Raw genomic sequence first — 13,023 nt, forward strand, 5'->3', positions numbered from 1 at the left:
TGGCCAATCCAGGCTTTGGCTTTGTGGCTTTCCCACAGAGACTGGAATGTTTCAGCCTTAGGCTGCTGCACTATTTCCTCAGCTGACCTTGAAGCCCTTTCACACTCATTCCCAGCTCTCCGCTGAGGTGATTTAAAGCTAGCCCTTTGACCTCTTCCATCCTTTATCCCTTTAGCCCGTGCTTACTGCTTTGACATTCAGCTCCTCAGCTATCTCACTGGTGACAATCTAGAACTCTGGGCACTTACTTTATCTAAAACTGTCTCTGTGGTCTTAGGAAAAATACTGATAATCATTTAAAGGATCTTAGCTTCTTTAATCAGACTTTGTCACTTAAAGGTTTGAGGAATTTTCTTTAAAGGTTTCCCAGTCCCAATCAGAAAGCAGCTCACAACTGTGGATTTTTCAAACAGCCCAGAAGAGTAAAAGTGTGGATGAAGGTCAAACCTTCTTGTCAGCTGCTGAGAAAACCAGAAGCCTGCTATCCACATTTACCAGCACTGGGTTGTTGGATTTGGTGCCTGACTAAGGACTGCCAGAGGATGGCACGGACCCTAGCATGAGACAATCTTTCCTGTATCATGTAACTGAAATACTTTGTGGTTCAAGCATAGTTCATGGAAGCAAACACTAATTTCTAATAAAATTGTGTTACACTGCAATGGTACAAACCATGTTTACAGTGAGTATGGCTTGGCCAGGTCACTGCCATAGGCTTCATTCTTGTACTTCTCTAAACCACCTTGACTGTGTATTCTAGCTAGGTCTCATGACCAATTGGACTCAATTGTTCTGAAACCCAGGCGCCCCCTAGTGGAAGATTAAGGATACTACTAATAAGGGCTGGAACTGAGGTTTAATATTACTTCCAGAATAAAACTACCTGTTTAACAGATGCCACACTGGTCAGGGGGCAGGACACCTTCAATCCTACTGTACACATCCCTGCCCTTGCCCTAGAATATGTAAGAAATGGGGCAAAATGCAGCATAACTCACATCTGACCCTTGGAGATCTGTGAGCAGCTCAGAAAGTAGCTTGGCTTAATCACCATCCATAGCTAAAGCTGCTCCTCAGCCAAGTCCCTGCCTCTGTGGCTCGGGTGTTTGACAAACTTGTGCTCACAGCTGGAAAGCCCGGTGTTCCTAGAAACTCAACTAGCCTCGCTCCTCTCTAGGCCTGGAGAAGGCAGAGATGCCAATGGCTGCTCAGTGCTAGAAGCCAGGTCATTCCTTTGACCCTGATGCTGTCACCTGCCTGTGTACTTGGCAGAGGGTAAACAAGAAGAGTGCAGCCCAGCCCCCTCCCTACTGGTGAGGCAGTGACCCTGGAAGTTGCCCAGCCAGCCCCTAGGATGGGGCAGATCCCTGGAAGATTAACAAGGAAAGGTTAGAAGGGGAGCCTGAGACCGTGGGACAGAAATTGTGAAGATGACCAGGTGTAAACTGGTTTAATGACCAAACCTCACATTCAAATAACTTGTGTGACAGGCCAGGAAGTTCCTCCAGGCCCTGAACACAAAAAGTTCCTGGTGGAAAGATTACCGGAACACAGTGTAGGCAGGGCTTACAAGGAGACCGGCACTGGAAGAGTCCTACGTGAATCTTTCAGAGCAAACAGTCACAATCAAATGGCACAGGGGATTAAGAGACCCACTATGGCCCGTGATGAGGAAAGATCAGAGTTCTGCAGCAACTGTGGGATGAGAGCCGAGGGGCTGAGCCTGGGCACGCAGAGCCTCAGCTGGCCTACCAGTGAAGGCCTGAGGGCGGTGTCTTCTCATCTTTATTGCTTTCCAGGGAAAAGGGAGGGATCCGGACATCAAAGTGGGAGCCATCAGGTCTCTCAAAGCGGAAGGTGCCCCTGTAGGTCGGAGAGGAGCTGGTTTAGCAGGAGTCTGAGGCTCTCCTGGGGATCTAGATATCCCCAGGCCCTCAGCTGAAACCACAGGCCGGATAAGGCAGGCCTGGCTCACTTCTGCTGGGTCTATGACAGGGTACCTAACACGGGTTAGGTACCCTGTCATAGACCCAGGTAAGCAAGAGCTTAACAGCCTCTCCCAGCCCTACATGAAAAGACACATAGCTATCCTGGTCCAGCCTTTAGAAGTACACTGCATAAGCTACTTGACTGAACTAACTTCCAAGCTAAGGAATGAAACTCCAGGGGGGAAAACACAACTACACGGGCAGCTCAGCACAGCAACAAATCATCAGCTTTCATTGGTCCACAGATGCAGAAAACTGGAAAAAGGACAGTCATAAATACCAGACAAGTCCCACACAATGAGTAGCAGATAAAGCCCCACTTCAGGACTTAGTTTGGTTAACCCAGCCCCAAGCTCTGAGAAATGGGTAACCCTCTCACTTTTCTGACCTGCAGCTTCTCTATGGAGGTGAGCTGCCCTGCCCAGCACATGCTCACTTACCACATATGCCCACTGGAAGCTTGCAGGGAGACATGGCTGCTATACTGGAATGCGGGCTGCTCCTTAGATAACACCGGCTCCTGTGAGGGTTCAGGGAAAATGGGTTGGGCCCAGTTCCAAGGTCACATTCCCTGCACCCCCAGGGCCCTTATGTTGACCTACAGCATAGCCTAGTGACCACAGGCCTTTTATTCTGACTCTAGGAAAGACCATCTCAGACTGAATGCCTGAGGTACTAAGCAAAGGTGCTACAGGACCTACTCTTATACCCCTTCCAGTGCCCATCAAGGAAAGGGAACACTGCCAAGTGCCTAAGTGCCAGGTATCATGCAAGGGGTGCTCTGCAAATCATTGCTAATTTAACTCCCCTAACAACCATAATGGAGCTCCGATGGCATAGTGCCTTCTGCTAACCAGAAGGCTGGCGGTTCAAATCCACCAGCCACTAAGAAAGGTTCGGCAATCTAATTCTGTAGGGATACCACCTCAGAAACACAAGGAGGGGTCACTATGAGTCAGATCCGACTTGAAGGCACATAACAACAACAACAACCATAAGGTAATAGGATAATCCCTATTTTAGCAGTAAGAAATAGAGTCTGGTTAAATAATCTGCCCCAAATTACGCAGCTAAATAATAAATAAATGACCAGGCAGTGTTTCGTTCTGCTGTACATAAGGTCGCTATGAGTCGGAGATGACTCAACGGCACCTACCACCACCACCAAGATAACAGCCAGAATTTGCATCCAGACTATCTTAACTCCAAACCCCTGCTTGGCAAGACTAGAAGCTGGACATTGTTTTGCATCCAGACTATCTAACTCGAAACCCCTGACTGGCAAGACCAGAAGCTGGACATTACTGGCCCGCTGGTGCTCACCCTGCCCACCACCCCTCGGCCTCGCACTGTCTCCAAGGTGCCAGACAGACTGAATATCCTCCAGTGCCGCTCCCGAAGCTGGACCACGTCACTGTCGAGGTTCTCCAAGCGGATACAATAGCGCCACTGTGGGGGGTGGGGAAGAGTTCATGTTTGAGAAAGAACTAGACCTTGGGCTAGCTCCCCCAGAATTGTGTGAAAAGCATCCACACTGCTAGGCTCTGCTGGTTGCCAGGGTGGTAAACTCCACCACCTCCCAACCCAAGCCCCCAGGCACACCTCCTGAGCTCCCTGCCTCCACCCGGAGGGAGACACTCACCCAGTAGACGTGGGAATTCTGGGCTTCCTAGGGGAAAGACACAAAGAATTTAGGTCCCGGGAGAACAGGACCAAGTTGGTTCCAATCAACATCCCTCCAGTGGGCATTTATTCTAGGAAGGTTGTGGAGACAAAGCAAAGCAGAGAATATCTGCGGGATGATGGTGACAATTGAACTACGTCCCCAACTCCATGGGAGGCAGCATCCCTGGGCTCCCTTCTCTTCTCCTGTCAAGTTCACCAACAGAACTAGATCCAACAGGACTCTCCTATAGGGTTCTTACCTTTCTCATCCTCCTGCCAAGCCCTGCCCCCCAGCACTCCTAGCCCAGGCTGCTGGCCACTGGCTCTGCCCCCACCCACTCCCAGGAGCTCCTGGAAGGAAGAAATAGTGTTTCATTTATACTTGTATTCCCCAGGGACTAGCTCACAGCCAGGGAACAGCTCAATCAACATCTAACTAACATATAAAATGTGAAGACCAGCCTACACTGATCTAAACAAGTATGTTCATATTCTTCATAAACATGGCTCCTTTGAACCACAATGAAATAAGGAAAGCGTCAGTCCAAGGAATCATTTCTGGGAGCACTGAGGGGCATTGCGACCTATGCATTTCCCTCCTCTTGGAGTGTGACACCCAACATGCAGCACTTCGGAGAGGAATCACAGGGATGTGGTTTAAAGTTAGAACCCACCCAGCAGTCGCACTGGGGACTCCACCCAGAATCTGGGGGCTTAGCGCAGAGGGAAGGGACGAGACTGGGCACATACCCTCATGCCCATGTAAAAGGGGATGACAGTGACACGGATGTTCTCGGTTGTTTCCCGATGGACATCTGAAAGCTCCAGCCAGGGGTGATTCTTCTCCTGCCAGGCCCGTAATGTTTCCCGAGCCACGAAAGGAGGTGCTAGGGCAATAGACAACTGGTCAGTCCAGGCCAAAGTCCAGGGTGTTACACCCAGGCTCTTCCTGTGGGGCGCTCTCCAACTGCCCCTTCTGGGAAATCCTTTCCAGAGGTGGCCCAGGCTAACAGGACACCCAGGCATGAAGCAAAAGCACAGCCAGGAAGGCAGCACAGAGCTGCCCACCAAGAATAAGGCCTGAGGAGGTGGTAAGATTTCATGGGAAGGGAACTGGACTAAGAAGTTAGGAGCCCTGGTTTTTAGAATTCACTCTATGACTAACTAGCAAGCTTTGGTCATTTATCATCATCCCCAAACTTCAGTTTCCATATCAGAAAAAAGAGATAACAGCCATCTACTTGACAGGTCAGATAGGAGGCTTGACAATAGTTGTGGAAATAGAACTCTGGAATTACTTCTATGATACTCTCTTTGAAAAATGGACCTGCCCATTCCAGATTCTCTCCTTGAAAGAGATTACCTTTTGTTTGATCATACAGAAGAAATCTTTCAAAGAGCTCATGTTGGATGGGAACCTGATCAGTGGAGGTGTAGGGAAGGATGTCTTCATGGCTAACATAGTCCAGGCCTGGCAGAGAGAGGCAAAGAGACCACAAACTCATAGAGTAGAGAACAGAGCTGAGAAGAAACAAACAATTCCTGGTCTTGTCCCAGGATAAGACAATCCTGGTAAGACTCCTCTCAGACGATCCCTCCCAGCAGATGAAAGGATATCAGAAATCCACCAGATCCCTCATCAACAGACACCACTCAGATGCTCACCACTCACCTGGGATGGCATAGAGGGCCCGGCTGTCATCATGGTTAGCCAGGAAGGTCACAGCTTCTGTCTGAGATCTCTGAGACTAAGGCAAGAAGTAAATCAGGGGCTTTCTGGCCACTTTCCAGCCCCAAGGGCTGATCTGGGATATGTCTGACCCTTATCCCTCCATTCATCCCCACTAGGGTTCAGGTCTTTCCCCTAGAAAGGAATGCCAGACCCAGCTTACTTACTATATGTGGACAGTCTCGGGCATCAATCAACACCTGATAATAAGTGTGGGTTTTGCCTTTAACCTCTTTGGAGCCATGGCCAGCAGGGTTCTCTGCCCTGTGGGGCAGGAGAAGAAGGCCTAGATCACCTCAAGGGAAAGAGAAGCCATTCCCTACCACTTTCTCACCTAAGCAGGACGTCACCTCATCTGAAGGTACTATAGCACCACCTAGGGACCTGCTCAGCCACACCCCAGCCGCCCAGCCACTCCCCCATCAAGGGCAAACATGTAGCATGGAGGACCCATGGCATAGCCATCATCTGTCTTACTCTCTGGATGCCTCTTGGAAGGGGGTGGGGGAGAACATGTTGAGAAAATCAAATTGCTCCCTCAGCCCCGAGCCCAGAGTACCCTACTCTTGTCACATCTCAAGGGCTTTTCATGATCATTTAATGGAGCTGGACTTCTTTTTAATGTATGCTAGCAATGATATGAGAGTAAGGAAAAGATTCTAACTGATATCAAGAAGACTAGTCCCCCAAACGCAACTGCTCCTGGCACTCAGCACTTCTGTCTCCATGGGTATTGGAGTGCCAGAAAAGTACTCTGAGCCTGGTCCCAAGCGCCAGGAGGATGCTGTCTTCCCCTCTGGGGCCCCAGTTACGCATGCCTGCCACCTCTTCAGGCCATTAGTGAGGCTTCCTCCTGAGGATACTGTGAGGCACAGAGATGAGGAAACTTACTTTTCTGGAGCTGCAGAAACCACATCCCGGTCATACAGTCTGGCCTGCCAGGGAAACAGGACGACACCTCGGTAGCCAAAAACACTATGAAGGAAAAGCTGGAAGAAAAGGGGACCTTGGTGATTCTGCTGTTCATCAAATCCATCCAGGGCCTGGACCACAACGCAGCACAAGTGGAGACAACTCTAGATCAAAGTCTTGCCACTCTCCCCCTTGAACCCTGCAATCCACTCAGACCACTACCCTCCAGTCCTCACTCTGCCTAGAGCACTCTCACCCCCACTTCACCTGGCTGACTCCTATTTATCCTTTAGGTAACAGCTTAGACATCACTTCCTCTAATCGGCCTTCCCTGACCCGACTCTCCTCTACTCGACATGATGTAGAGCCACTGCCCGTTTGTACATCTTTACTCTTTTCTAGACAGGAAACTCCACTAAGGCAGGAACTACGTCAACCTTGTTTTCTGATTTAACTCCAATGAGCCTTGCCCGGTCTGTTGTAGGCATACCAAAAAACAGATAAATAAATGAGTCCTCCTTATCTACAAGGGGCCAACCAGCACAAAGCTGACACAGAAAAAAAAAAGCACCTCAGACCCAGAGCTCACCACACTATAGCCAGTACAGCTAAGACCAAGCATCAAAGTTTTCCTTTCTGAAAGCTCCCTGCACTGGCTTCTCACCATCCACCACACAAGAGGACTCTGCATCAGCTGGGTTCTCTCCTCACTCTAGTCCAAACCAACCCTGGGTACCAAAAGAGAAAGAGAACCCACTGACACACCCGATCCATCTTGAAAGATAAGTGGTTCTGGTCTGGCACCCAACACCAAGGCAGAGAACCAGAACATTCAGGCCTGTGGCCAAATCCAACTCCCTTTAGAAGCTCGGCGCATCATGAAGTTGAAAGATGACCCAGCCCAACACTCACCTGCCCGGTCTCATATTTCCCATTCTGTTTTGGCACCTCAAACACACCGACTGTCTCCAAAACTTTGCCTTCTGGTCGGTTTCTGATTAGGAAGGAAAAGCACAAGCAACTGAAAAGGTGAGATAGTAATGGTATTTAACCATCAGAAAAAGCTACTAGGATATTGCAGGGCTAAAGCAATGACAGCAGAGTTGGAGCAGTAGAGCTGGGTGGAGCAGGCAAGGGTCCTCCCAAACACCGCACAGAGCTTCTGCCTTTCCTCACTAGAGGTCCACCCACAGACCCCTCCATGATCAGACCTCTCCCAGCGCTCAGGGTTGGAACTGCTCCCAGGTTCCTCCCCAATGAAATGTATCCTCTGCCTCCATTTCTTCCCTATCCACCTCCTGTCCCTCCCACCCTGCATTTCAGTTGCATCCATCCCTTGTCTCCATTACAGACCCTTAAGTTCCCTGGGAGCAATGCCTGTGTCTGATTAGCCTAGACTCCCCTCAGTGTCTAGTGTATAAAACGTGCTCAATAAACATTTGTTGTGTGTCATAATCCCATGTCCTTCTCCCACACTAAACTGCAATTCTCATCTTGACCTTGAAGGGCTTCATCATTTCTAGATTTCCTACTGAACATCCTAGTTGCCTCTCCAGGCAGTTTTTCTTCAGGTTTACATCCATTTGCAAAGGGGTCTTAAGTTGCAAAGAGTTACTGTCCCTTCCCAATGTGTTTCAAAAACTGTCATTAAAGTTCAGGGTTCAGTCACTTCTCTGAACAGGACTGCTCTTATAGGGGCCCTTGGAAGCACAATTCTTACTGTTTCAGAGATGTGAACTTTATCCACCCTCTTGATCCTCCAGCCTCAATCTGACATGCCAACTCCATTCCCACAGACCCTGGTCTCACCATCCCCAAGGGCTCAAATCCCCTTCCCCAAGTCACATATAGAGAAAATGCATCTCCCCAATGTCTCACTGAAACCTGCAATCCACACAGGGCCCAGGCCCAAGATACTATTTCCCATCTCTAGCATCTTTCTGAGGCCTTGAGGCATTCCAGGGGTTGGGGTTCATGTCGAAAGCTCTAGAACTGAATTAAAAGGCTGGTCACTAACAACAGTGCTCGGAGACCACCATCACCCCAAGCCGGAGAGGTAATATTCTCTTTGGGAGAGCTGCTTGTTCTCCCTTTGATCTAGTCCCCACACAATCTCTCCAGCTCCTGCACAACCCCGAGCTCAGGGCCACGCTCCCTTCTTTGCTCCTGGTACACGTCCCAGGCGGCGCAGTCGGCGACCGGCGCGGGACCCTCTCACGGGTTGAACTCCAATCACCCTCAGCCGGCCTGGTACAGGCCCGGCCTCCTGGCCTCCTGGCCTCCTGGCCTCCTGGCCTCCTTGACGGGCCGGGAATACCGCTCCCTGGGCTCCAAGCCAGGTCCCTTCGCCCCTTCGCTCCGTCCCTCACCGGGACGAGAGGTGCCTCCATGTCGTTGTGGTTGCCGCTGGCGGGAAGGCCCCAGCTCCACCCGCCGCACAGAGCGGCCTCGGCCCCCGGGCCCCGGTCAGCGACCGGGACCACCAGCGGCTGCCAAAGGCCAGGGCCCTCCGGGCCGCACAGGCCGCCATATCCGGCCCGAGAGCCCGCTCGGATTGCTGACACAAGGCCCTACCCGCGGCCGGGCGGCGTTCCGCCCCCGCCCCACACTGCCCCGCGCTGCACACCGCCCCCGTGGCCCTCTGCCCTGCCTCGCTCCGCCCCGCGAGCTCCGTGGTTCTCCCGGCTCCCGACAGGCGGAAATCCCGGCTGGTGGTCACCTGACTGTAGAGTCTCATAGCAATGGCGTCTTCCTTGGTGGCGGGCGAGCGGTTGGTTCGTGCTTTGAGCGCCGGTGGGGAGCTGGAGCCAGAGAAGCTGCCCCGGAAGCTGCGGGCCAAGCTTGAGGCGGCGCTGGGAAAGAAACATGACAGCCCCCTTGGCCCCCTACGCCTGGTTTCCTTTGGTCTCATCCGGGAACTGCACCAACACCTGCGAGAAAGGGGTAAGCCCCAGTTTCTAGTCCAGGGTGGCCTCTTTGTTTCCAGAGTTTTCTCCCACTTGAGATCGTTTTCCATCGCTCTCTCTCGCCCCCGAGCAGTAATTTCGCCAATAGAGTAACTCATAAACCCTCGGGCTACCCACCCTCTTTACAACTCCCCTGGAATGAGTACGTTTATTTGTGCAGTATGTGCCCTCTGAAACGTCTCCACTATCAGGCATACTGTACAATCATTTGACCCTTAAGGAAGTCCAAGTTCTAATTCGCTATCACCTCACAGTTACAGTTTCTTGTTTTCAGGCCACATTAAGAACCCATTAAGCTTGTCCTGCTTGGATTCTGTGTTTCTTTCCATTTCTAAAGCAAAAGTGATCAATTCTTCGTTATTTTCTAATTACTTTATTATTATTATTATTATTATTATTATTACTTTAGTTCTGGTGAAAAAAGCCATGCAGAAAGATCTGGACTGGGAATAGTATCTGAGTTCTAGTCCTAGCTCTGCCACTAACTTCCCTTGGAAGAGTCATTTCCCTCCCTGGGCCTCATTTTCTTTAACTGTAAAGGGAAGAAATAGAACATACTAGTATCTAAGGTCTTTTGCCAGAATTAACATAGCCTAGCTGGAAACTCAAAGGGTAGTAGACTGCTCAACTACAGGAACTGAAAAAGACTTTGGAAAAAGATAAGCTGGTCTGGTGTCCTGAGTATTTAATATCACTGTGACCTAAACTATTTAGGAGAGATCTAAGTGGCCACAAAAATGACCTAACTCAAAGGCAAATGTAAACAGCTTACATGTTAGTTGTGACATTGGCAGGATAATTGAGAACTGACAGTCAGCAGTGCAACACCAGGTGAGACTTAAGTGGAATTGTGGTAGGTTCTTCCCAAGTGAAAATGATGCTGAAGAAGGACTGATACGGTAACAGCCATGTTTTATTTTGGTAGAAAGAATAGAAGGACTAGATCCTTCTCTGATCTAAATCCTTCAACTTCAGCTCTATGGATCACTATGTTATGGAAACCTTTTTTCCCCAGACTCCAAGCTGTATCTTCATGAGCTCCTGGAAGGCAGTGAAATCTATCTTCCAGAGGTTGTAAAGCCTCCACGGGTATGTAGGGGATACATTTGTGAGAATGGGTATTGTCCGAGTTGAGCTTTTCACCATACTTGAATGTATGACTTTTAAGCTCCAAACGTTGTCTTTTCAGTCCTTGGGAATTTGGGTGGGGAAAAACAGATATTGTCTTCCTTGGTTGACAGCTTGAAGTGAAGGCAGAGCTGACAAATGGCTCTCCTGGCACCCCAGTCCTATGCCCTTTGGAACCAATGATTGTGACGTACTTCGTAGCAAGTTAGAAATTGGTAACTCTTCTCATTTGATTTCTCTGTCCCAGAACCCAGAGTTAGTTGCCCGGTTGGAAAAGATTAAGATACAGCTGGCCAATGAGGAATATAAGCGGATCACCCGTAATGTCACCTGCCAGGTAAGGGTAGCCCTACACTGGGAAGAGGTACAAAGGAAAGAAACATGGAAAGGTGTACACTATTCAGAGATCATAGGTACTTTGTGCTGCATGTATATCAAATATGTTCTCAACTCACTTACTGGAACTCTGAGCTCAAATGGTGACTGATTCCAAATAGTTATAGAGGTGGGCAGGAGCCTTGGAGCCTTCCTTTGACAAGGCTCTCTACTGTTCTCTGGCATGCTCTTGCCCTGGAGCAAGAGAGGGGTAAATGGTTACTGTGAATCTGTGTCTTTTCCCTGAAATGCTTGATCTGTGGTTCAGGGAAGAGACAAACTGGTTGTAGACAAAAGGAATGTATGGAAAAAGCAGAGTTAATGTGTAGAGGAATAGAGCGGGCTTAGCCGGACTGACAGGTGGGTGCTCTTTGGGCTGCCTCTGAGCTTCCATTCTGAAATCATTTGTTTTTCCTTTTTCCCAGGATTCAAGGCATGGTGGGACTCTTAGTGACCTGGGAAAGCAAGGTGAGATGCCAGAAAATCAGGCTACTAAAGCCTCTGCCTGGGATGGATTATGGCATTCCTCCCCACCCCAGTGCTCTGGGTTTAAACTTGATCCATTTATCTCAGGCTAGGTTCTCTAGAGGAACAAAACCAGTGCAGCATATGTATAAATATATAGAGGGAGATTTATGTCTAAGAAATGGCTCACACAGTTGGTAGAGACTGCAAAGTCTCCAATCCATGGATCTACAGTAGACTGGAGGCTTTTCCTGATTCGTGTGGTAGCAGGGGCTAATGAACCCAAAATCTGCAGGTTAGGCAGCAGGTTGCTGGCCCTTGTTGCAAGAACTGGAGGTCAGAGAATAATAAGGCAAATGCAGGCACAAGAAAGAGAAAGAGCATTTGCTAGGACATCCATATATATTGGATGCAGGCCACACCACCAAGGAAACTCCCCTTTCACCTGATTGGCTGCTCACATCAAATCACAAAATGGAGGATGATTACATAATATCTGCCAAACCACTGGGAAGCAACATAGCCAAGTTGATATGTAACCTTAACCATCACACTATTCATGCTTACTCTTTGAGGGGAACCCACCTAATAGGGGAGGCAGCCATGAGATCAGAGGGGCTTCTGGGGGATGTTGACTTAAAGGTTTCTTCTCTGGGCTTCTCCTCAAGTGAGATCAGTGAAGGCTCTAGTCATCACCATCTTCAACTTCATTGTCACAGTGGCAGCTGCCTTTGTCTGCACTTACCTTGGAAGCCAGTACATCTTCACAGAAATGGCCTCAGTGAGTAAACACTGGGCAGGACAGGGGACCCAGAAGGGGTTGTTAATGGAAAAAGGAGGGTGTGTGCCTTGCACAGATCAAAACTTGAATGGATATTCAGTGCAATAAACATTTGAGCTTCCTAGCAGTGAGCTCTGGTAGCCTACTGCCTAAGGCACTTGACTGCTAACCAGAAGGCTGGCAGTTCAAACCCACCAGCCACTCCTTGGAAGGAAGATGGGGCAATCTACTTCCGTAGTGATACTGCCTCGGAAACCCATGGAGGGGTTGCTATGAGTCAAGTCCCATTCAACAGCACATAACAACAGCAGTGAGATGAATAATAAGCAAGATCTTCTCCTCTTTTCCCAATCCTAGGGCTGGGTTGGGGTGTTGTCCATCCTTGATAAAGATGGGGGGATGCCAAGTTGAGTGCTAGCCTGCATCCCATAAGCCTGGTCTTCTCCCTCCCCAGCGGGTGCTGGCTGCATTGATCGTCGCCTCTGTGGTGGGTCTGGCCGAGCTGTATGTCATGGTACGGGCGATGGAAGGCGAGTTGGGAGAGCTGTAACTAGTGCTTCATCTTCAAAGTCTGGAAGAGGTTTTAAGGGGCTTTGGGCTCCCAGTTGCCTGTCACTGACTCCATCAGGCTTTGTTCAAAGTCACAGGGTCGGGCCACCTGCTATTCCTGTGGAGAACCCTGTCCTCCTTGAACTTCCAGAGGGAGAAGTGGAGGAGACTCAAGCAATACATCTTTAAACTCAAAAAACTGGCTTGTCAGTACTGTCTCCTGAATCTGGTGCTCCATCTGCCTTCTCCAGTCTATTCTGAGCACTGCTCAGGCTGTTTTTTTCCATTGGGAGGAAATGGAATCCAGGCCTTCCCAGAAGCAGACCATACTGCCTTGAACTTGCCCAGACCACAAATCAGTTGTCATTCTTTGTACATGTGTCCTTGATGCAGACATGGAATTTAGATCAGTAGGTCCCAAAAAAACAGGAAGGATCTCCTTTCTCCAGTTTGTGCTGGGAAAAA

At 49.5% G+C, this 13,023-nt stretch overlaps 2 protein-coding genes across 2 annotated transcripts; one reads left to right on the forward strand and one right to left on the reverse strand.

The window, feature by feature from the left end:
- Positions 1-1,748: 1,748 nt before the first annotated feature.
- On the reverse strand, positions 1,749-8,824 carry POLDIP2 (DNA polymerase delta interacting protein 2). Its single transcript, XM_007937361.2, has 11 exons — positions 8,664-8,824; positions 7,207-7,288; positions 6,274-6,317; positions 5,550-5,646; positions 5,326-5,401; positions 5,017-5,124; positions 4,404-4,540; positions 3,631-3,657; positions 3,312-3,437; positions 2,429-2,508; positions 1,749-1,863 (listed from the first exon to the last, which is right to left on the reverse strand). Exons 1-11 carry the CDS (start codon positions 8,822-8,824, stop codon positions 1,749-1,751), a joined length of 1,053 nt encoding a protein of 350 aa, XP_007935552.1.
- Positions 8,825-9,035: 211 nt separating this feature from the next.
- On the forward strand, positions 9,036-12,559 carry TMEM199 (transmembrane protein 199). The gene is made up of 6 exons (XM_007937364.2): positions 9,036-9,237; positions 10,276-10,349; positions 10,636-10,725; positions 11,189-11,231; positions 11,897-12,009; positions 12,464-12,559. The coding sequence occupies exons 1-6, from the start codon at positions 9,036-9,038 to the stop codon at positions 12,557-12,559; spliced, it is 618 nt and encodes a 205-aa protein (XP_007935555.1).
- Positions 12,560-13,023: the final 464 nt, after the last annotated feature.

Source organism: Orycteropus afer, unplaced genomic scaffold, assembly GCF_000298275.1.
Source record: "Orycteropus afer afer isolate SDZICR_OR568_19922 unplaced genomic scaffold, OryAfe1.0 scaffold00042, whole genome shotgun sequence".
In the NCBI taxonomy this organism is placed as follows: Eukaryota; Metazoa; Chordata; class Mammalia; order Tubulidentata; family Orycteropodidae; genus Orycteropus; species Orycteropus afer.